General features: G+C 38.7%; 1 protein-coding gene across 1 annotated transcript in view; it reads right to left on the reverse strand.

Annotated features, from left to right (window-relative positions):
• The window catches only part of ptchd4 (patched domain containing 4), a 79883-nt gene extending 66782 nt beyond the window's left edge, over positions 1-13101 (reverse strand). The window contains exon 1 of the mRNA XM_030128731.1: positions 12152-13101. Within this exon, the coding sequence (XP_029984591.1) occupies positions 12152-12751 (600 nt within the window). The 5' untranslated portion in view covers positions 12752-13101. The remainder of the gene's footprint in view (positions 1-12151) is intronic.
• Positions 13102-26076: the final 12975 nt, after the last annotated feature.

Raw genomic sequence — 26076 nt, forward strand, 5'->3', positions numbered from 1 at the left:
ACTTGATGTGCTCCATTTGCAGCATTTAAAGTACTAAAGAGTGCTTTTGCTACAAACTAAATACTTCTGAAAATGTTTCAAATTAAAAAGCCTCTAGTGTTTCAGTGGATTGAAACCATCCTTTTGAGTTTCTATAAATTACAGTGTGGCTGAGACACTAGTGCACACACACCTGCAGTGACTCAAGTCAAATAACACTTTAGATGTGTCATCTAGAAACAAAGTCTCTAAAGTATAAGCATTATATTATTATGTTTTGTTAAACTTATTTACACCTATCTGTCTGTTTGATACAGTTTTTAACTTGTGAGGTAGATTTGATGCCACTGACAGGTGACCAAATTCAAATGGATATTGCATTGAATGGAATTTCTCTTAAGGAAAACCCAATGAGTTTTGAATAGTATAATAAAGAAATGTTATAAGTTCCATCTTTAAGAGAATGGGCAGGTTAGTTTAGGCTCAGGGGTCTGAATCTAAGATCCTTGTTACACCACCAGCCTTTGGTCTGATTGAACTGAAGTTCATTTTCCCCATTGGTGTTCTTGGGTAGGTGTGAACATAGTAGTCACACTTGTTGGCAGACCAAAACATGCACGGTCACAGTGCAGCTGTTCATGAACTCTAGAAGGCTTTGTTTTTGCTGGGCAACACGATCCAACCACAATCTATCCAAAATGCCATGTGAAATTGGTAAGTGTGAGGTAAAAGGCATCTGCGGCCAATTGTGATTTGCATTTTGTAAAACCTCCATGTTCACAAATATATTAGCTGATTTGGACCACGGCAACCTATCTAGGTGTAAAACATCTTAAAACTAATTTGCAAAAGTTACAAAAATCCCAGCTCTGTTATCTATAGAATGTAAAGAGACACCTCAGAATTTCCCATTTTAGTATTTGACAGGTTGAGCTAAAAACTAAGAATACAGATGGTAAGTGCTAATTTGTTGAAACAAAAGAATGATGGCAACTCTAAACGTCTGTGCCATTTAAGACACATTTATCAATGACATTTGGGCGTGAAATCCAAGTACACATTTGTTTGACCAGAGATAAACTGTGCTGACTCTCGGCAAGGAAACACTCTAATATTTGGCCTCTATTGACTATCAGCAGATAATCACATTCTAGCGTTGCCATATGTCCAATCTGTTGCTGTAACTACTTTGGCACTTCAACCACCAATCAACAAGCTCTAATTAACCATCAGCCATTAGCATGGCAATGTGGTCGCTGGTGGGTTGAATATGAAATGAAACCACAGACTACATGCAGGATTCTGAAATCTCACATCATATTCAAATGTAATTTCTCATTTGTCTTTATTGCATGCTCTTGTGTATTCCTATTTGCCAGTTCTTTTTATATTCTGTTCTTTCATGTAGTTTTACTTCCTGTAATACCTGACAGCTTTGGAAGATTACACAACGGAAAATACAGCAGAGCAAGCAAAACACAGAATCTATATTTTTAAGCATTATCTCTTGGGAACGGAGCTAAAGTTCAGCAGCAGCAGCTCAGCAGAAAGTAGGACTTCTTATGAAGACAACGCCTGTATAACAAGCCCAGAAATAAACCCTGGTTTGTGACATCAAAGAGCAGGATGAGGCGTAAGAAGTCAGGCAAATGAATTAGCCCAGACAGCTTGTCAGACAGGCAGACTGAGAGAAGAAGGATTCAGGAACAGGAGAGTGCAGAGTGGCTGATCCACAGAGTGGAGCTGCAGAGGAATGAGGTCACATTAACCTTCAAAACACCAACACTGGGATTTATCGTGGACAGAAGTTAATGATTCTTTGTATGTATGCAAGCTGTGGACGTTAGCATGTGCATACATATGGGCTTAAAGGCTCGGTTCACCCACTCCCAACACCCTAAAACTTTCTAACTCGGCTCTACTATGTGCCAGTGCTTCAATTTTTTTTTTGAACGATGAACAACTTATTAATTGATTACTTACTGACAAGTTTAGCCCTGTCTACAGTGATATGGATATTTTCCAAAAGAAACATATTTCTCTTTATTTGTGCCTGTCATCCACATGCAACAGTATGAAAGTTCACTAAGACAAAGTTCAGACGTGTAAAAATTTCAGTTTGTGTCTATTGATGTGTAAAGGCAAAATGTTTAGGAATTTGAAAAACAATGCTGACACACTCCAGTTGTGCCTATTGTTGCTTTGTGTACAGTGCATGAACATGTATATGATCATATCAACAACATCTACCAAACACAGGTGTCTTTACAATCACTTAGCTCTGTAATTACAAAGGAATAGTTTTAGATTTTAAATGTGAGGGTCTAAAACCTTGGCATCTGCTTGTGTCTTTTACAACTTAATCTGCAGTTTTAAGTCCATCTGAAAGAACACAAAGAAAAAGACTGTCTATCCAAAATTGGTTTTACATTGAGGAGTGAAAATAATTTCAGTATTAATATACATTAGGCTACAGGATGCATCATTTCAGCACCATTATTGCCATATGTGAAAGTGCCACACAATGCAATTACTTCAAACATGTCATTCTTCAAATTGATCTCCAAGAGAAGTCTATTTGTTTTACTCTGATTGACATGTTCTTGGAGGGAGTTGTGTTGGTTGCTGGTTTGCCAGTGACTGACATCAGTGTTTCTCATTACCATAATTACCTGGGCTGTGGAGTACTCTATAGTCTAATCTGGCCCTCTGTTCCCACCCACAGTTTCATAATGAACTGAAAATATTTTATATTTTATATTCTTTTCATGATAACAGAAAACATCTCTGAGGTTGTCTGGGCTGTTGGTTCTCCAAAGAATCAGTATAAAAACATTATTAAAGTGTTGTTGGATGAATCAGATCTGCAGGACCATAATCAGTCAGTCAGTCATCTTCTGAACTGCTTTATCCTCAAGAAGGTCATGGGGGTGCTGGAGCCTATTCCAGCTACCTATGGGCAAAGGTGGGGTACACCCTGGATGTGTCGCCAGCGCATCGCAGGGCTAGGACCACAGTGAGAACCAAGGTTATAATAGTTTTGGATTTTTAATTATAGTTTAGTTTTAATTAGTTTTGACTTTTTTTTTCTCTTATTCAGTTAGTTTTAATTAGTTTTTAGAGCAGGTTTGTTAGTTTTTATTAGTTATCGTTTTTTTCTGAATGCTTAGTTTTAGTTTAGTTTAGTTTTAGTATTAGTTTTAGTTATTTCATATATTTTATCTTCCTCATCATCCTATTCAAAGAAATTAGTGAGGCGTGGATATGGGTTACCCTGGACACTGTATTTGGGGGTCGGGTTAGGGCGGCTCATGGACTGAGCAGAGACACAATGTACCGTACAATGTCTAAATTCCCTATAGCAGGTTGAGGTGGGGTGCAATCCATACACAACGTCACTTACGTGAAACAATGCGAAGATGTGCAAAGCATGAGAGGAGATGCACAAAGCAGCCAGCAGTTAAACCAGATAGAAACATGTATAAACCAGCTAACCAGCAGTTAAAGTAGATAGAAACATATATAAACCAGCTAACCAGCAGTTAAAGCAGATAGGAACATATATAAACCAGCTAACCAGCAGTTAAAGCAGATAGGAACATATTATAAACCAGCTAACCAGCAGTTAAAGCAGATAGAAACATATATAAACCAGCTAACCAGCAGTTAAAGTAGATAGAAACATATATAAACCAGCTAACCAGCAGTTAAAGCAGATAGGAACATATTATAAACCAGCTAACCAGCAGTTAAAGCAGATAGAAACATATATAAACCAGCTAACCAGCAGTTAAAGCAGACAGAAACATATATAAACCAGCTAACCAGCAGTTAAAGCAGATAGAAACATATATAAACCAGCTAACCAGCAGTTAAAGCAGACAGAAACATATATAAACCAGCTAACCAGCAGTTAAAGCAGACAGAAACATATATAAACCAGCTAACCAGCAGTTAAACCAGATAGGAACCTATTATAAACCAGCTAACCAGCAGTTAAAGCAGACAGAAACATATACAAACCACTTATAAACATATATAACCCAGTTCCTCATCAGTAAACCACACCTTAGCAGATCTCTCATCTCTTAATCATCTCCAGTTCCATTATTAGCCAACTTTGCTTCAGTTCAGTTCAGCTAGCTGTAGCTAGTAACATCAAACGTTTTTTAACATTATAACAGGTTCCATACCTCTGTAATTGGATTAGTTTTCATCCTCCTCTTATCTCCTCTTCTAAACTGTGCAGTTCAGGGCTTGGAAGGCCTTTTCATGGTGATAAACTCTCCAGTTTTAACCTGGATGCTAGTTCAACACTGACTGTCCTTTAGCTCAGCTCTGTCTGTCACTCACGCGCACACACACGGTACGCCAAAAAAAAAAAAAAAAAAAACCCGACCCATGTATCACTACAGTAAACCCCAGACAGGACTGTGCTGCTGTGTCCCAGCTTTAGTCTGTATGTTCCAGGTAGAGTGGGGACCAGAAGACGACTGGAAACCACAAATGACCAGACATGACAGACTGTGAAGTGTCGTATGGTGTCACCAGCTCAAACTGCTGAAGTGAAATAAATTAATTTCATATCAATCCGACATTGACAGAGACGAAAACGAAGGGAATTGTATCCATAATTTTTATACGTTTTAGTTAGTTTTGTAAGCTCACAATACAGTTTCAGTTAGTTATCGTTTTTTTCTTTTAATTAGAGTTTTTATTTATTTCAGTTAACGAAAATGTTTTTTCAATTTTAGTTTTCGTCATTTCGTTCGTTTTCGTTAACGATAATAACCTTGGTGAGAACTTGTTTCAGTTGCTGAGAGACTGTATACAATGACTATGTAGACAAATTCGCGCACTAGATTAGCAGCATAATGTAACATACTGTGATGTAAAATACTTTGTCTACATTGGTAGTAATTCCCTTAATAATGACTTAAGAAAAGTAGTCAGTGTTCATCTGTTCATATTACTAAAAAGTCATTATTGACCAAAATGTTTATTTGACAAAAATTAAGATTTTGGCAGTATCCAAACGAAGTAAACATTCACTTTTTTTCCACTTTTTTGTGTTTCCATTAACTACCTAAATTGTGGTAACCTACTATGAAGATTCAAAAACATTTTAACACATAAGACTAAAGTATTTATGTAAATCAGACAAGAAGCTGGACCCACAGTTGATGGATTTAATATAATTCATCACTAAAGACATTATATTACACAAACTTTACAAGCTAATGTGAAATCCATAGGTTATTGCAGCGCTCTCTGTAAAATACCATAATTATACTGATAAACGTGCCTACAAAATGTTTTCTAAATAGGAATGTTTTGACAATGCTGCTATTTATGTACTGTTTTATTACCTCCGCCAAGGATAGCAGAGGTTATGTTTTCATCGGGGTTTGTCTGTCTGTCTGCCTGTTAGCAAGACAACTCAAAAAGTTATGGAAGGATTTTGATGAAATTTTCAGGAAACGTTGATAGTGGCACAAGGAACAAATGATTAAATGTTTGTGATTTGGTCAAATTCCTTTGTTCCTTCAGATTGCACAAAATGTAACACGGATGTTGGATTCTACTGCGATAGTTGCAAACACAAATTTCACTGTTCTGATTTGTTTTTGGAGGATTTTTTCAATGATGATTTTATGCATATGGAACATATGTGACCATTTACTTTAAATTATATTATAGAAAATATCTATATACAACCTTATTACAATATACTTAATCAGGATTCAGTTCTGTTAATTTTGTTTCTATAACCCAAATCACAAATCGGAGATTAACCTGGAAGGGCTTTACAATCTGCACAAAAAAAAAAGTTAAGACAGCAAATACTACAAACTTCAGAGCCACAGAAAAGGGACTCCTCTTCCAGCAAAGGCAGATGCGTGAATAGATGTATGAACATATCTGGATAGAAGAATAAACATTTCCATGATACACAGATGCATAACATACATTTTAGTTCCAAATTAAATATTCACTTCAGTCAGAGCCTTTTTATATGGTGAATTTAACACATATGGCTTCTGGATCGTCAACTTGAAGTCAGAAAGAAACATTTTCAGTCTTGTCTGACAGTATATAAACTGAGTGTTTAATTGAATGAGTCAAGCATAACAAATGTATCTTGTTATAGGAAAAGCTAGAGTTGTTAGTTAGAGTTGCAATACAGTTGGAGGAATTTTTTTAGTGGAGCTGATAGCATTGAAACTAACTGAAAAAATCCACAACGCTGACTGTTCAAGACATGAAGCCTGCGCTTTACAGTGGATACACCATCAAAACGTCAAAAAAGCCAAATTCGATTAACAACACACACAGTCTTGCACTAGAAGATTTGTCTACAGGGAGCTACATATGGTGTTACCCAAAAGCAATTGAGAAAATGTAACTTTGAGTCATTTGGGTTGAACTGACCCTTTAATAAGCAGATGCTCAGGTGGCATTATGAGCAAGAAAAATGATAACAGAGGTCTGGCACAATAAGCAGAATCCCTCACTCTGCTAAGTGACTGTTTGCATGATAAGTCGCTAAAGTGACTCACTCTAATTGTCTGGCTCAGAAGCATTAAAAGCACTAATATCATTTTCCTCAGATACAGTAATCTCTTATTTGAGAAGTGATTGTGCAGCTTCTTTGTGTAACAGGAATCTGAATATTTAGAAGAAAACATTATTCCTTCTATTATCCCTCTTCTGACAAAGTGATATAATGCTGCAAAACAGTATTGTGTAAATGCTTCTAGGGACAACTGCGGCATTCGTAAAATATATCTGGCTCTGACCTGACATATTAAAGAAGAATCTGTGCCACCCTTAACCTGAATTTGAGTTGCCAAACTGACTGCAACACAGCAATGAATGGAAGCCCCGTTACAATGAGACACACTGCTGTGGCAGCTCTCACTGGAAGTTACAATCCGCCATGCTGGAGACTGGCCTTGCTGTATTGCATTATATATGTGCTGGTGTCAGTTTGAGTCTCCAATATGTATGTGTGGGAGAGAGGAAGAGCTGTGCATGGACTGCACTGTGGTGCAAACCTTATAATGTAAGCGTCTTCAATACACCGGTAGCTACAGTGATTATGTCAAAGATTATTCCTTTCTCCTGTTAAACGAGAAGTCCTTCAGTCAAAACTAGGGATGTAAACAATTAATCGACTATCAATTAATTGTTGATAAGAATTTGCTCGATATAATTATTAACTGTCGGTTAATTGCCCTTTTCTGCCCGTCTACACCTGTCCGAAGGCTGTTGGTTTGTCCACACTGCAACGCCGCGGCTGGGATAGCCGTTCATCGAACCAGATCATGACGTTGATGAGTTAGAATGGCTTTAGGGACATGATGGAGCAAAACACAGACCAGCCATCTGTTTGTGGAAGCAGTGCACCCCCGCATAAATACACGCACAAATGTGGGGTCGGTATTGGATTGGAGCGTTTTTCCTGGAGGTTGGTCTAGTCCACGGTCAGTGAGACAGAAGTTGAAAACATCCTCAAGGCTCCTGATCCAGGCCACATGTATGCTGAACATCATGTCCTGCAGTCACCCCGGTGGACATGGGAAAAAGCGGGGGGGGGGGGGGGGTGTGTGGTGTGTGTGTGTGTGTGTGTGTGTGTGTGTGTGACTAATTATACATATATATAATATGTAATAGTCCAGGACAAACATCCTGCCCCCTCAAATTAAAGTTTGCAAAGCTTCAGGAGGCAGGGAACAGATAAATGAGCGAAAAGTTTCACTTTCACTTCTGCGGGGGCACGGAATGCACTGCTGCGTACCCCCATAGTATTATAAGTAGAATGGAAAGTGATGTACGCATGCGTGCGGTTACCATCTAACACGCACGCAACGTAACCCCCCCCCGCCCGCCCCCCCCGACAAAAGGCATGCGTGTGCACCCACCAACGAAACGTGCGCGCGCACCCCCACCCACCCACCAACGAAACACACGCGCATACCCCCCCCCCCCCCCCCCCCCATTATAGACTGCCACACCAACAGATGAATTCTACAGGAAACACTGACTGGATTCAGTGGTTCACTAATCAATCATTAAGGAATATGACATGCTTTTTTTATTAAGTGTATAAACAATAATTAGCTTTTATTCTTATAGACCGTATTGAAAGAGAAATTCAGGTTCTCAGGAAAATTGCCGCTTATCAATTAATCGTTAATTGATCGATAAGGTCAACCAACTAATGATTAATGGATTAATCGATAATTTGCGTCCCTAGTAAAAACAATAATATAGAATCGTGAAGTAACGTCACATCACAAGAGCTCTATTTTTTATGGTTTTATGGCTCTATGTAATATTGTAATATTCCAGACTCTCAACAGCAGGGGCAAGTCACGTACCACTACCCACTTTTGGCTACCAAAATCACCGATGAATCAAGGCTATGTATATTCAAACTGTATCACTCACTGAATAAAGTATAAACCTCACTGTTTACACACATCTGTGTTGAGTCATCATCAAGCTCTCCTCTTCAAACTTAAGCTAAAAAAATAACAGTGTGTCGAACAATCTTCACGTGCTGTGTCAACTGATAGTTTACATTATAGCTCTGTTAGCTTAGCTCTGTTTTTAGACAGAAAACATCCACAGTAAAACCACTAATCACCTACATTTTTGTATGGTTTGTGTCGTCTGTACTTGCACTAAAGATCTGTTTGGAATTGTTCAAACAATGTTAGAACTGTTACAATTCATAGTAGTCTGAACTGTGGATCAACATATGGCTAATTTAGCAAAGATGATAACATCACATTATAACTTTATACCTTCATAAGCCCTTTAATGAAACTCACCTGAGGACCAGAAATGCTGCCATTTCAGCCTTCTTTTCACTGGTGTCCATTGGTGAAATCAACAGCAAGTCAAACTTTTATCTTCAATTCACTTTCTTTGACTATAAAAGTTGTTTCTTAGTGGTTCTCATCCCATCTGGTCACTTCTTTACAATTTGTTCAAAGGCACCATGGTATCAATTTTCCTCACTGTGGGAGACTGGCAGAGTTACTCACTACTCCCTCTAGTGGTCACATAAATCCCCCGACCCGCCAGTGTAAATAAATTCCATCCATATCTCTATAGTTCAGTACATTGCCATTTTTAGCATAACTTCAGAGCTCTTTATTCTAATGATAATTTTGGGATATACTTTTAAAATTGACAGAAATATTCCACATAGCTCCTTTTAAGAATAAGGTCATGTTGAATTTACCTGCGTTTAATTCACTCTGTGTTCAGTGACGTGTATTAATGTCTGGGGCGCCGTAAACGGCAGGGTAAACATGACAAATTTATGGGGCCTGGCATTAGTGGGGGGCCCACTGAGCAGTGGAGGAGGTCCAGTGGAGACAAGTTAGAAGTTGTGAAAATTTTGTGTAAGCTCCACTGTATAATAGAGGCATAGAAGTTGGGAGTCAGACGTTGAAAGCATGTTAAGTTTCGGTTTCGTTTCATGCCAGCGTAAATTACGTTAGATATGGAATGCAACCCCATGTATACCCCCCACCCCCCACCCCCCAACACACACACACACACACACGTTTACCTTTCATGGGGCCCACAGTTGGTAGTGGCGCCCCAGATTAATGTCATTTCATTCTAATGAGACAGATTCAAGTAATGCTACTTAATGTAATGACAACTGCTAACTTAAGATTAGTTGAGTTAACTTGCCTAATGGTAAGTTACCTATACCATTATGTTACTGTACATGAGCATTGCCAGATGTATGGCATTTATTGTATTTTTATTATCATTTTACCCTCTGTATGATCAATAATACCAAAATGAGTGAGAATTGACATCAGATGCTCTTTGTATTTAGAAACAGTAAGTCATACACGGGAAATGAATCTGGTTTGCCTGAAGATGCTGCCCAATAATATATGGATGATATATCTGTATTTACACATCTCTTTTAATGTGACTTTGTTTCCACCCAGTCATGCTTGCTGTGATGAGGAACGTGACTCGTCATTAACCATTAATCAAATCCTTTTTACAAATCACACATTGGAGGCACATTATATTGAATACAGTAATTTACAAGTCAGTGCGATATTTACCAAGGGCTAATCATGACTTTTATGCCTCTGGCACAATCCTTTAACATTTCTTTGAAATAACAGTATTTGCATGAGGTTATCTGTGCAAACTAGGCTGAAATGCGTCTGTACATCAGGTCTCTTCTGCATTACTATGTTAAGAGATAACATTAAAATAAGAATAAAATATAAGTAGGATTTATCTATTCACTTTGTTGGCCCATATAGCAGCCTACCTTTCTTTCTGGAGGTCTCTCAATCCAGATCAAAAGACATAACATAAATACAGATGACCTGATGTCACTTCACACTGTTATGAAAAAGTCTCTGTGTTGAGGCACGAACTAGAGCAGTAGTCTTGTCCAGGTAGCATGTTACAGAATGTGATCAATAACTGGTAACAACGTGTACGTAACTCTATTATGAAAATGCCTGTGATTAGACACAATCTGTGCATCATAGGGTAAATTTCCTACAGATCAATATTTTCATAATGCACTGGAGAAAATGGCTGGACTATAAACAAAACAATGCATAATTACTACTGTAGTTCATTTAAATATTTTGTGTTCAACCAGTGACCCCCAGTTTCTGCATTGTATTGTCTGTTGATAAAACAAATAAAAATAAAGTATTAACAACAAAAAAAAAAATTCCTACAGATCAAAAACTGAGGCAAAGAAGGGATGCAGAAGTCCTGTGTAATCTAAGCCCAAGTTTGTGCCAAATGAAGCCAAAAGAAAGAAGCACTGCAGCTGTTAACAGCAGCCAAATGACACTGTCTAATAGCTTAGAAATGAAGTTAGCTAACTTTAAACACATGACCATCTAGCAGAACAAAACAGACTCCAACACAAACTTCACACAAGTACACAGGCATGTGCAAATCTTACACACGGAACCTTTAAATGTTAGTTTATGTTAGTAAGTATAATATCAAACATAGCCATGGCAACAGAAATGGCAACCAAACAAAAAGGGTTGAAACATCTGACATAACACCACAACCGTAAGTCACGAAGCATGGTGTTTGTCTATTTAACATATTTTCATGTAGAAATGTTACATATTGTACCTTTAAAACTGCAGCACAGAAAAGTTCTCTTCGAGGCCATCCAATAGAGAATGGTCAAAAATCTCATTATGCATTCTGAAAAGAAACTTATCATGCATCTTTGGCAAAATAACCTTGTACTCTCCTAGCCTTGAGACAATAATATGAATTTGGTTTAATCTGCATTATCACAGAATGCTACTATTACTGCTAACGCCATATGTGTGCAACAGATATTCGGTTCAAGTGTCTAACATGCCCACAAACACCTGATCTGAGGCTCCATCTGCAGAGAACATCTGCATTTGTGTGCATTCCTGGGCCTACAGATTGTGCACCTGTATGTCCATGGTGACACATTTTGTGTTCTATGCAACTGCGTCTGAGGGTTGGTTGTTTGATAACGGCTGCATCTGTGCAGTTATATCCCACTGACAGGAAGAAGGAGATCCATCCAGCAGACACCAGGAAATCTATTAGCCCTAGCTATGTCATACTGCATGTGCAGCCGGGGAGGGAAACACTGCATCAGGAAAAAAAAAAAAAAAAAAAAGAGGATATCCCTGCCTGTGTGTGTTAAGTGTGTTGGAGGAACAGAGAGCAGAGCAGCCAGGGCTTTATGCAGCCAATCAATTCACCTGCACCAACAAGGGAGGGTGGAAATTGCAAAGCCGGCTGTCTGCTGTGTTATAGAGAGGGTTCCCTTACCGTCTGATATATGTAGCAATCTGCAGCCCCCCAGAACAGCCTGAGCAATACAAGCCCGCTGCGTTCATTCAGAAATTATGGCAAGCTCAAGGACCAACCCCGCAACTGCTATTCACATGCTGCTACTGCTGTTGCTGCTGTTGCTGCACTATCACCAGCTCTCATGAATAGATTTTTTTGGATGTTGGGTGTGTGTGTGTGTGTGTGTGTGTGTGTGTGTGTGTGTGTGTGTTGGGGGGGGGGGGGGGGGGGGGTCATAGTATGCACACACATCCACACAGGCCCGAAGACCCTGCAGTGTGCGATAGAAGGATGCTCTCACCTTTAGTGTAGTGTTTGGGTAGCTCACGGGCACCTTATGGAAAGTGCTGTTGGAAAGCACAGCCTGTCTGATATCTTCGAAGATGGTGATGATATCATCCAAGAGGCAGCGCTTGTCCCTGTGGCTCAAGACGCAGAGGTGCGCGAACGTGTAATTGAATCCCTTGTAATTGACGCGCAAATCCAACACCTGCTTGTGGACCTGCAAGACCTGGTCGGCCAGCTCCAGGATGTTCCCCCCGGACTTTGCGAGCAGGATCAGCCTGCCATATCTGCCCGGGGTGTGCAAATCCGAATAGAGCTTGTGCTTCGACTGGTCGATGGCAAACAGGCTGTTGGCGAGACTCCGCTCTATCTTGGCGAGGCTGTGAGTTGGGGCGACCAGGACCTCCAGATCCGTCTCCGGCTTGAAACGGCTGAGCACGGTAGATCCGAAAATGATGGTGAGGACCGCGGGGACAGTGAGGAAGAAAACGGGGTGCCTGCTAACGAATAAGCCCAGCCAGTAGAACGAAGCCTTGAGCCCTCTGTGTATCACTTGCCGCAGCATCCTCCACAAAATCCAGCTTGCAGATGCCCCGTCTCCTCCGATGAAGCACATGTGACATCAGACTCCGTTCCCCGGCTTAGTCCAATTCGTAAGAGAATTACACCAGGCTACAACACCAACCACCACCATGCACACACGTTCACACGCGCACTCAATCACACGCACGCACACACACTCACACGCGCGCGCACACACTCACTCACTCACACGCAACACCTGGGAAAAACAGCACTGCAGCAATTCGCGGCAAGACGCGCCGGACACACACATCCGACAGGCAGACAGTCAGAAATGCATCGCGCTTCGGTCGATGGAGACGAGTCCAGCGCCGTCGGAGCTCAAGCCATTCCGCCTCGGCGCCAGGAAAAAGCCGTGACTCTCTCCTTCGCTGCACCGGCTGCAGTAGCAGCCACGAGCCGCGGCGGTGTGATGTGCATGTGTGCCTCCTCCTGTCTCCGTCTGCCTCTGTAGCTCTCACACCAGCGGTGGCGCCTGATTTATGTACTTAACTGTAACCATGTGGTGTTGAGGAGAGGGGGGGGTGGGGGGTGGTGAGGAAGAGGAAGAATAGGCTGGACTTGTGGGGATGATGAGGATGATGATGATGATGATGGTGGTGGTGGTGGTGATGATGATGACTGGTTATTTTAGGATCAGCAAAGGCAACATGAGAGTTGTAAAAACGTTCCTGCAGGTGGCTGAATGACCAAGAGCACTTGATGAGTCAGTTGGCTTCATGAATGGGGAAAACCCACACTGGCCTGTGTTTCCTGCTGAGTGATTTATCCAGGCCAGGCAGGGTGTTGTGACAGGACCAGGCAGCACAGACCTCCCTGATTAGTTGGAATTCCAGCCTGTTTACATGTCAACATCCTTAATGTTGACTGTATAGGGGCACACATTCACAAACACACATATGTACCTAAAAAAAAAAAAAAAACTGTTATGTTTATCAAATGTATTTCTTCCATTTAACTCTATTCCTGAACATCTAAAGGCAAAGACAACAGACATTTTTCAGAGGACCACATTTGACCTTGAAGCATCATTTATTACCAGTGTGTCTGACACATTAAAGCTGCAGTATTTTATGACCGAAGCTGAAATATGTAAAGTCCCTGCATTAAACCTTAAAGACCAAACATCGACTGTGGATCAAAAGCATCTATTGATCTAAAATGTTACATTCAAATAATTGGTGTAAAATGCAGTTTGTTGTCTTTTTATGGTCATCAGATATGACCCATTTGGACGCTCAGAGGCTCTGTAGTGAACATGGAAACACTGTCATCTTCTACAACATTGATTCACCAGTAAAACCCATGGAGTTGGATCAATGACAGTGGATGGAGACACTTGTTTTTTTAGCTCCGCCAAGGGGGTTATGTGTTTGTCGGCGTTGGTTTGTCTGTCTTTGTTTGTTTGTCTGTCCATGTGAAAGATAACTCAAAAAGTTATGGACGGATTTGGATGAAAATTTCAGGAAATGTTGATACTAGCACAAGGAACAAATGATTAAATTTTGGTGGTGATCGGGGGTGGGGGGTACACTGAACTGCCTTGGCGGAGGTTTGTGCTCTCCGAGTGTTTCTAGTTTATGTTCAGTTATTGATATATTTTGCTGAAAAAGTCACTTTTTCTTGAGTTTTCTCTGTTTTTGATATAACCCTCAACTTTAATCTGAGTTTTAATGAACATCTACGTGATCAGTAAATTAAATATAAGAAAATACCTGATTTTCCAAAAAAAACAAAACAAAACATAAAATACAGCAGGTAATATTATAATAAATAGTGATAAATTTCTTAAGAAAGGTTAAATAGAAAAAAATCATTTAGGAACTGCCATAAAAGGAGCAAAGGGTCTTTATGGATTAAAATACATATAACAGCAAAAATAACCCATCATACATTATACATTTTTTTCACATTTGTGTAATCACATTACATTAAATATTCAAATCCTGATAAATCTGAAAGTTTATTCAGTTTAATTGCTGGTTTCATTTGATTACCAATCAGTGCCATTACATCCCCAGGGAACCTCAATAAACTAAAACTAAGACTTTTTTTCTGTATTAAACATGGAGTATGAGAAATCGTTTTTATTATGTGCACTATTTTGCAACACTGTAACATACTCTGAACAACATTATTAACATTTTTCAGTATTGATCTAGCTTAAAATGATGTGCAACTGATGGCGTAGGCAAAAGATTAAGCTAATGTGAGCAGTAACAAAATGTTAACATTATTAGCCAACATACTTCAATAACGTTCTTCGTAATTTTAAGTTAGCATTTAATATCATGTTTGTTATCCTGTATTATTCCATATGTTTAATGTTCTAATTGATTTTTGTCTGCACTGGTGGTACAAACAAGAACTCCACAATCCTATGCCATCTCAGCCATTTCAGAAGTTCTTCAAGTTCCAATATCTCTGGCTCCCATAAACTTACACAGAATTTTTTTCATTGTGTCATCCTTGTCTCATTCCTTTTGTGTAGAACCTCTAATAGGTGATGTGGTGGTCCATTCACTCTGTTAATCAGATCTAAGGCCAAAAAGAACTTGATATCTGCCATGTTGGGCTTTCATTAACAGGTCAATATGACACCTCACTCACCTGCTGAGCCAGATTTTCAGGGTTTAGTAACACTATTTTTACTGACAGATGGTTCCACTGAAACTGTGGTTAATAGGTTCCACTAACAAGAAAGTAAAAAGCCTTTTGTTGTGCATTGCTTGATCAAATATACCACAATTTACCAGTATTTACTACTAGTATTAAATTTACCAGTAAGCTACCATTTAGCATTAGCACACCGATGGCCTTCGCTCTCCTGCAGTTTTATTCAAATATGGTCACTTCCAAAAAGTCAACACATTGATAGGAAAATCACAAAGCTGCTAGTTTCAAAACGACAGTTCTGAAAACATTAGGTGACATTATGGTTCATCTTTTTGCTAATTGTCTATGGGTCATCTATATCTTTTATCACTGTCTTGATTGCAAGACCCCCTAATGGCAGGTGTTGCAAAAAATAAACTTCACAACATTGGCCTCTTCAGTTTGGTCATACTCACATAACACATCCTCAGACCTATATGTTAAATGGGATGAGTCAGAATAAGGTGTTTTCTTGTGCCTTCCAAAAAGACATATGAATGATTGATGAATTATGATGAATTCATTAATGATGAATGATAGATTAATAACTCCTATAGGCAAAATGAAGCATTTCATAAAATAGTGTATGTTGCCAGCAACATAATTGACAATGCCATAAGTAACCTTACAGTGTTCACAATAATGGTTGCATTTAGCCACAGGCACCTAAACCACTTGGTTAAGGTTAGGAGAAGGTTGTGGTTAAGGTTAAAATATCAATGTTAACCGACATTGTATGACCATTAAATGTTGTCCAATTCAGTGATCAACAAGCACATCCAACCAAAGATTTCCATTGAGCAAAGAGAATAATTATCAGTGAGAAAATATGAAAAGGAAAACATGTTCCACCAATTAGAATAACTAACAATCTACCATTAGTAAGTAGCTAACACACCCTGATGCAAACAATCAGAACGCTGCACCATAATGTCAAAATCACAGAATGAATATATTACGCCAGGACTGCATTCTGTTGTTAATCTTTTTAAAATTTTCAGATTTTAACCAAATGACTCCTATATTTTTCTATATTTTCAGTAATGTGTTCAGGCTGATATTGGCTAATAATGATAATAATAATAATAAGTGGTGCCAGGGACGACAAACCCCGTCCCTCGTACGTATTGTAGTTTATTTTTTCATTGATCCAGCTGATGTCATCATGTCTATGTATGTGCTGATGTCAGCATTTCAGTTGCCTCTATATATGTGCCAAGTTTGAAGTAAATTGAAACAAAACTGATGTTTTTATAGATGTTTGAAATTTCCCCCACTACAAGTAAATGGAAAAGAAAATAAAATCATTAAAAAAACTTGAATTTTGACCTATTTTTCCCAAAATGTAATCACATCTATTCTGGGTCACTGGCAATCTATTAACCCAATCTGGTATGAATTCAACCAATAGTTTTGCTGCTAGAGTGTTAAAAAAACAAACGAAAAACCAAACAAACACAGAAACAAACAAACAAAATTTAGGCCTTGTCCTTGATGACCCATGATCTATGTGCTAATCAAATCAGTATTTTCCTTTAAATGCTGAGGTTGGCCTGCGAATTGCAGCCCAGTGGTTTCAGTGATAAGGGCTAAATATCATTCCTCTAAAATCTTCTGGTCTACATCTTATCACTGAAAAATCCATTATAGGCCAGGAGAAGGATTAGCTCCTGATTGTTACATTTGAGTTTACAATAATCTCCCCAGCCTGTATACAAGAGAAGCCACTTTAGACCACCCACTCCACCCCCATGTCATCTATGATCTTTGTGGAGTTTTGGAGGCAGGCATTGTTGTCGTAATCCTGCTTCTACTGTCTGGTTGTCCAAGTGGTACATGTTATGTTTGGAGCAACAACAGAGGGGAAATAGCATAAAAAGTAGGGCATGTTCAGTCACTATCTGTGCACCTGAATAATTTCTTGGCATGAGTGACTCTTCATTCACCAGTCTGCCAAACAGGCCTCTTGAGCAAAAGATAAACAGAAGCGCTTTATTTGTTCCCTTTGATTGTCAAGTACTATTTTAATACCAGATTTATTTTCCATGTCAAACAACAAAGCTCCACATTGGAATACTGCAAAATTGTGCTCGTTCATTGAATAAAGTTATAGTTTACTTATTTACAGTTTGAAACATTTTCAGTAATCCAAAAATCACTTTTGAGAATGCTGATCTTTTGAGATAAATCGCTGTGTCTTGTGTCACATATCAGCTGGTGCTGGAGTGGCCTTTACTTAAACCCTGTCTCTTGACTCAAAATATGGGTATTATGGAGTTCCTGTTGGCGCAGTCATCCTCTCTCAATTAGCCCAAGCAAACGGAGCAATGCCATTCAGAAATAGAAATGGAGCACAAAACCCCTTCATTCTGCATTGTATGAAATGTTAACAGCGTTCCTTCTTTGCCAAAGCAAGGTCTTTTCTCACACTGTCTTCAGTGTCATGCCATTTCAGATATATTGTGTGATGATAAAGCTGTTGCATAATGCAGTGCTAAAGCATCAGTCCTCATCTGTACACATAGCAGCACAAAGCCTGAAGTCTGAATGTTCATCCAGTTCACAGTAACGTTAATGCTTTATAGCCTGGGTGAATGAGAACATTCTATATTGCTATTCTTTTCTCCTTTACAGAACAGTAAATCCTCCCCTCTGGAAGGACTTAATTAAAGGTCAAACAGTGACCACATTGTGTTTACCCTCTGATTGGATGCCAAAGTGCTTCCTTTTAGAAACCAAAGTCTGTGGTCAGCAGGGAGAAAACTGGTCACTTTATAGCATAATGCCATTGTCCTGGAGTAAAAACCAGTAAGTAGAGAGGGAGGGGTATCTAAATATCTTCCAGGAATACAGAATGCTAAAAATGGGATTTACCCAGAATAACATAATATGCCTAAAGGTCCAGTATATGATTTATGGGGATTTAGTCAGATGTAATTGCATAAATTGAATACAGTGTTCACAGTTATGTTTTCATTTGCGTATAATCAGATGGAAATGAGGATTGTTGTGTTTTCATTTGTTTAGAATGAGCAATTTAGGCAGACTATAACAGATGGTAAAGAGACCATTATGTCACCCACAGAGTTCTGTGCTGCCATTTTGAAGCTTGCAGTTTGAAATGTAGGCATGTCATGATTATTGTCATGTTGGCATTTTGGAGACAGAAGTGACCATATTTGAACAAAAATGTGGGATGTAAGGGACCCCAAGGGCTCAGAGGTGAAGTAATGCTAAATGCAGGCATAACTTAGGCAACAAAGCCATTTGTCAGTAGAACCTATAAACTAGGCTACGTATTTATTAAACACACCAAAACTCTGAAAGTCAGGCAAGTTATCGTATGGACCTGCCAATCAAAGCCTGACATCAAAGCTTCTCTTAAGCCTAAAATCTGATTGAAAAAGGAACAAGTGGTGCCAGGCTCAACAAACCCCACCCCTCGCACATGTTGTATCTTATTTTGGCATCGATCCAGCTGATCTTATCTTGTCTATGCTTGTGCTGATGTCAGCATAGACATAGACAGCAAAGGGAAATTTTGCCCATTATGAGTAAATTGGTGGGGGTGGGGGGGATTTTAAATTTATTTAAAAATTGGAACTTTGACCTATTTTTCCCAAAATGTAATCACATCTATTCTGAGTCACTAGTAATCTATAAACCCAATCTGGTATGAGTTCAACCAATAGTTTTGCTGCTAAAGTGTTAAAGAAACAAACCAAACCAAAAATAATACCCCTTGTCTTACCTTCAGGGGCGGGGTAAAATTTAAAGATGGGCCAGATCATTTATCAGAGGGTCCAAATAAGACAGATGAGACCGGAGTGAATCCTGGAGAAAAATTAGTCTATGGGAGCCAAGGGTATTCTGGAGCCAACATTGTAGCCATCAGCAGTTTTAAAAGTATAGTAGCAGATACTTTCACATTTGCTCTGTTTTGGAGTTGAGGCCCTTACCCTTTGGTATCTACAGAGGGAGTGGGTTGACGCTCATGGGGGTCTACCATGTGGCATCACCATGTTTCTATAGCATCTTAGACCAGGTTTCCTCTTCTCTTTATATTTTATAGCAGCTGATATTGAGCATTAAAGTGCACTGTTGTCTCTTCACTGAAAAATCAATTATATTCCAGGAGTATGATTAGCTCCTGGCTGTTAATCATGAACAACCAATAAATGATCAGGGGACACTGACTTCAGTTCTGAGATTAAACCAATACAGAAGTATCTTAAAGTTGTAGTGCCACTGACAGCCACTGGGATTGGTTCATTTTGGTTTCCCTTGTTTTATGTGGACCATCAAATAAATGATCTGGTTCATCTTTAATGTATTTTCCCTTCAGTTAGACCTTGGATTCTGTCAGACTTTATATAGATTATCCTGAGACTGAAAAGAGATGTTTACAGTTTTATCAAGTCATTAAACTGGTGCTTTATATTAGGTCACCTCTGACATCATGCGTCTATGGCTCCATCCCTTCCGTCCAAATATGATCAGTTCCAGCTCCAAAAAGCCCAAATGGCAATGGCCAAATTGCAAACTACTTGCTTAAAGATAGAAGACATCATGGTTCCTTCATCCACTATACAGCCTATGGGAATGTGTTAGAACATGACACTAGGTGTGGACCCAAATGCATCGAGACTCCAGGATCAGTGGTCAAAAAAGGATTTATTTTACAAAAAACAAAAGCACAAAAAGATAACAAAAAGAGAAAGCACAACGTGCTCTACAAATAACCTAAAAAAAACTCTAATGAACTAAAAGAGAAGTACAACGTACTCTATAAGAACTACAAAGCCTGAGAGGATAAAACAAGGAACAAGATTCAAAATACACTGAACAAAAATATAAATGCACCACTTTTGTTTTTGCTCCCATTTTTCATGAGCTGAACTCAAAGATCTAAAACTTTTTCTGTGTACACACAAGGTTTATTTCTCTCAAATATTGTTCACAAATCTGTCTAAATTTGTGTTAGTGAATACTTCTTCTTTGCTGAGATAATCCATCCACCTCACAGGTGTGGCATATCAAGATGCTGATTAGACAGCAGGATTTTTGCACAGGTGTGCCTTAGGCTGGCCACAATAAAAGGCCACTCCAAAATGTGCAGTTTTATCACACAGCACAATACCACAGATGTCACAAGTTTTGAGGGAATATGCAATTGGCATGCTGACTTCAGGAATCTCCACCAGAGCTTTTGCCTGTGAATTGAATGTTCATTTCTCTACTATAAGCCATCTCCAAAGCTGTTTCAGAGAATTCATGAAGAAGACTGTGCGAGGAAAATGGTGGTCACACCAAATACTGACTGGTTTTCTGACCCCCCTGGGCCACCCAATACAGTAAAACTGCACACTTTAGAGTGGCCTTTTATTGTGGCCAGCCTAAGTCACACCTGTGCAATAATCCTGCTGTCTAATCAGCATCTTGATATGCCACACCTGTGAGGTGGATGGATTATCTCAGCAAAGGACAAAGGAGAAGTGCTCACTAACACAGATTTAGACAAATTTATGAACAATATTTGAGAGAAATAGGCCTTTTGTGTACATAGAAAAAGTTTTAGATCTTTGAGTTCAGCTCATGAAAAATGGGAGAAAAACAAAAGTGGTGCGTTTATATTTTTGTTCAGTGTACTTAACATGAGATGGTCTTCACAAGATCACAGATACGACGCACTGACAAGAGACAAAGGGAGCGGGGAGAATATATAAGGGAGGCAGGGATCACAAACAGGTGTGGACAATTAGGAGGAGACACCAGGTGCAGGCAATGATGGGACAGGGAAGACAGAGACAAGACTGACAGAGTGCAGACAGAACAGGAAGGAAACCACCATCACCAAAATAAAACAGGAAGAGACAAAAACCCAAAACTAAATCAACATAAACGTCGACGCATGACAGAATGTCATTAAGAATGATGCAGCATTTTAAGTCAACGGTCTAAACAAACCCCAACCAGCCAAATTAACATAAAAAAGGTAAAAGGGAAATATGACTTACATTATGTGGTATGCTTTTCTTTAACTCATATGACATTTTACAGAACTGTGTTTAGACTGCTGTGTTATGTATAACCCATGAAGATCCAGTGGTACTCCTGTAGCAGCTCCTAAATATTTTTTTTCTCTGTATTTAGCCTTTCTTAAGTGATTTATCACCATGTATTATGGAATTACCCTTTGTAATTTTGCATTTTTTCAGAAAAAATCTGTTATTTTCCCATATTGAATTCACTGGTCATGTAGATGTTCAGAAAAGCTCAAGTTGAGGGTTATTATATCTAAAAAAGAGAAAACTGAAGAAAAAAAGTCACTTTATCTGCAAATATATCAATAATTGAATGTAAAAACAAGTGTCACCATCCACCATCATTTATCAAACTCCACATGTTTTATTGGTAAATCAATGTTGTAGAAGATGATGGTCTTTCCATGGTAACTCCGCAGCCTCTGAACGTCCAAATCGGTCATACCTAATGACCATGAAAAGATGACAAACTGCATTTTACACCAAATATTTACATGTATTGATATGATTAGTGGATCAACAGGTATTAAATATTTTAGATCAGTAGATGCTTTTGGTAAATGTGACTGTTTGGGTCTTTATGGGTAAAGGTCTCCTTGTAAGTTGTTATGAACCACAACCAAATAAGTGTCTGGGATCTTTCTGTTAAATAGCTAGTTTGCATTATTAAAATGAATTCCTCAACTACTTCTTCTAGTGAGAATTCTAATCAAACTAAACCTCAGATGCAGCCTATTGTTAACCCATCTCTTATGTTCTAGGTCAACTGATTTGCCCTTAAGCCTTCAGAATACTAGTATATTGACTATTATTGGGTGTGCTGTTCTGTATGTGTTGTTTTAATGTGACTTACATTTTGTGTTCATTTCTATGACTGTGTATTACAGAAGTGTATGTGTGTGTGAATGGGTCTGTGTCACTTTATGAAAGTGATTTTCTGCCTGAGTGGTTGTTTCCCAAATGCTGACGATGTCCTGTAATCCTGTTGGGCGCTCCAAAGGCTCCCATGTCGTCCTCTCCCCTAATCAGAGCTATTCATCAGCAGCACCTCTACAAAGGCTCACACACACACACACACACACACACACACACACGCACACACGCATGCATGCACGCGCGCGCACACACACACAAGAATATCCTCACACAAGTACGGTCACAGTCAATTTTATGCACAGATGCACTCTGGCAGATACATATACCATATATTTATCTGTCAATGTCAGAAATGAAAGCATACACTTGCACATGCTCCTGAGGCTAAAATTATCTTACAGGGTGTTCGGATGAAACTCACTTTAAATTGCCAAGTGTACAATAAAATCAAGATTGTCCAAAATTCATGGGTGCTCCTGCGCACATGTGCAGTTTGTGATTATATCTTTTTTTTTTTTTTTTTTTTACCAGGACCCCATTGTTTGTTAAACCTGGCTAATTCCCTCACTGTTCTAATAACCACTGTGCATGTTTACCAACAAGAGCACCCTGTACAATTATTTTGATGTAGAAGAGCAGGGTTGGATTTTTAGTTGAAAAATTCACACTCACTCTCGAGCTGATCAATATTGTGCAACGTTAACTACTGTTAGCTTAGAAACTGAGCCAGCTAATATAAAAAATGACTGGCTTCTCTCCTCGTTACCTTCCCAGAAATTCTCTTTCTAACTGTGGTATGGAGACCCCTGGTTATGTATTCAACTTAGCATGTCTCATTGGTAAGAGATTTGCTGTCTGGGTCTTTTCTGCATCAAAAAAGGTGGGGAGACTACAGTGACATTGAACAACTCAGGCCTTTTTTCTCTCTACAGATACAGTGCAAGATACATACATTTGTGATGCAGCAAAAGAAACACTCTTTTTTATCTTACACTTCGGTTCATGTGCATCTGCTCTGAGCACTGGCATCGTAACACATCCATATTATAACCTCTGACCCCTGCCATGTAAGGACACACATCACATACAGGACTCCCACAATGCAACCCTCCTAGAGAAAAGGCTGAGCCAGTAACACAGTGCAGACATATACAAATGCAGGTAAGCATATTAGAGCCCACAAATTTTATGACATACTTTAGAGAACATGGTATCAACTCATGATAGTGTTACTCATCACGTCTAAAGAGTATCTAGCATCAAGTGATCTAATATGGACAACTGCATAGACTCCAGACATAGATGATTTTTGCTGATTTAAAAGATAGTTTTACAAGTCAAAGTCTCAGTTTGTGGTAAGACTGTTGAAGTTTGAGTGTGTGAGAATCACGAAAAACTATACTTGTTAATCCAGTAATAGTAAGTTCACAATCATATCAATGTCAAGGGATCACAATGTTGAGTGTTTGTTGTTAAATTAATCCACACCTCTCATTTGTTGTTTGGAGTGGTGATGGTGGCGGTGGTAGTAGTAGTAGTAGTAGTAGTAGTAGTAGTAGTAGTAGTAGTAGTAGCCACAGCAATAGGTAGTAGTAGTAGTAGTAGTAGTAGTAGTAGTAGTAGTAGCAGTAGTTGTAGGAATAATAGTAGAAGCAGTTGTAGTAGTAGTAGTAGTAGTAGTAGCAGTAGTTGTAGTAACAGTAGTCATAGTAGTAGTAGTAGTGGCTTCTACTACATTATTAGTAGGTAAAAACTTCTATTTGGGTTGAAAAATAGTTCCTCTTCATAATATACAGATTATATCTAGTGCTATGCTGCAATTTCTTTCAGGTAGTTTTAAAACTGCACAATCCACATTTCCCTGTTTCTCATTCATTCTGAATTTAATGCGTCATCAAAATTATGTGGTTAGGCAACCTATCATAAGCCTGTCAATAAATCATTGTGGTCCACCTGAGTCTAATACATGAAATATCTGTGTGGAGAGCATCAAACCTAAAATGACTTTTCCCACATTTAATGGTTACAGTTGGTCCACAGCAGAGGTGGGAAGAAAAAAGTACAAATACTTTGTTTCTGTATTTAAGTAGAATTTTCAGGTGTCAATAATTTGTTGGTAATTGTTTTTCTTGTAAACCCAAAATTTAATACAACTACCTTTCAAGGTATTGAAGAGGGTTATCGATGATGATGATGATGATGATGATGATGATGATGATGATGATGATGATGATGATGAACCTGCCCCCAAAAGGGGAGGCAAGGGGTATTGTTTATGGTTCCATTTGTTTCTTTGTTTGATTAACACTTTAGCAGCAAAAACATTGGTTCAATTCATACCAGATTGGGTTTATAGATAGATAGATAGATAGATAGATAGATAGATAGATAGATAGATAGATAGATAGATAGATAGATAGATAGATAGATAGATAGATAGACAGAACCACATGATTCCACCATTTCGTTTCCACAGACGTCATTCTGGAATGAAGGTGAAATATTACCGGAACAGAAGTGCTGTGCAAAAGGGGTTAGAGATAAACCAAATAGCTCTGTTTCACAGTTACAGAATCTGAATCCAAGTCCTTACAAGCTGTCTCTTTCTATCCTGTTGTATCTATGACTCAGGCTTTTCCTCATATGTTTTTGTCATTATGGACTAGCCCATAGATTGCTGTTTCTGCAGTGAAACACACTTGATATTGGTCGTTTTTAAGGAAACATTCGACTGTTGTATAACTTTGTGTCTATGTCAAAATGTGGAAATTCTGTGTATGAATTCCAGGCTGATATAGGTTTACCTGTACAACTAAGAATGAATCTGTTTTTAACTGTGAGTGTGACTGACAGAACTGCAAATGTTCATATTGTTGTAGTGACGTGCTGTAAATCATGTTTGATAGAAAATATCCCTAGGTGTTTATATTGTCCTTTGGATTGTGATCACAGGCTCCAGTCTGTCAGTATGAATCCTGTATAAGTTATAGGTGTTCCAAGCAGTTCATGACCTATGCTTTAAACCTATGATTGTGTGTGTGAATTGAGAGAATTGGGGGGTGGGTGGTTAAACATTGTTGTCCGGGGGGAATCAGCCAATACCCACGTGGATGATGTCGGGGTCACCACAGAAGCTATTGGTAGAAATGCAGAAATGTTTTTTTTTTTTTTTTTTTACTCTTTGAGAACAATTCAGAATTGTACTTTTGTAATTTTACTTGTGTAAAGAAGTCAATTCAAGACTATGGCAGTGCACTATAGCATATATCATTACTGTAAACACTGTATTATACATGCGTTTCAGTGATATTTATCCAAGCATACAGGCCTTCACTTTAAGTACATTTCAAGCTGACATTTCTCTGTTATAACATTTGTACAAAGCCACTACATGGGCTTTGCATTCAGATGTTTAATTATTCAAAATGCATTAAGTTGTCAGGATATAAATTAGCTTAAACCTATTCATCCATTTATTCAGAAGCCACCCATTTTTATCTTCTGTGTTGCTGCATCATGTGAGAATGTCGTTAAGTGTAAATGACAAATTTGTTTTGTGTAGTTGGGCTTAGATTGAGTGATTTCTGGTTCAGTTACCATAGTTACTACATTGATAATATGTCAGTGCATTTTTTGTTTCCCACACTCAGGCTATGATTGTGAAATCTAAAAGACAGGTAGTCTTTTTTAAATCTTATAATTGTCAAGATGTCAGCATTTCAAAGATGGGTATGTTTTAAATATAACTCCTCAGTTGTTATTGTCTGTATTGAATGCATTATTT

This window comes from Sphaeramia orbicularis, chromosome 24 (assembly GCF_902148855.1).
Source record: "Sphaeramia orbicularis chromosome 24, fSphaOr1.1, whole genome shotgun sequence".
Taxonomy (NCBI): domain Eukaryota; kingdom Metazoa; phylum Chordata; class Actinopteri; order Kurtiformes; family Apogonidae; genus Sphaeramia; species Sphaeramia orbicularis.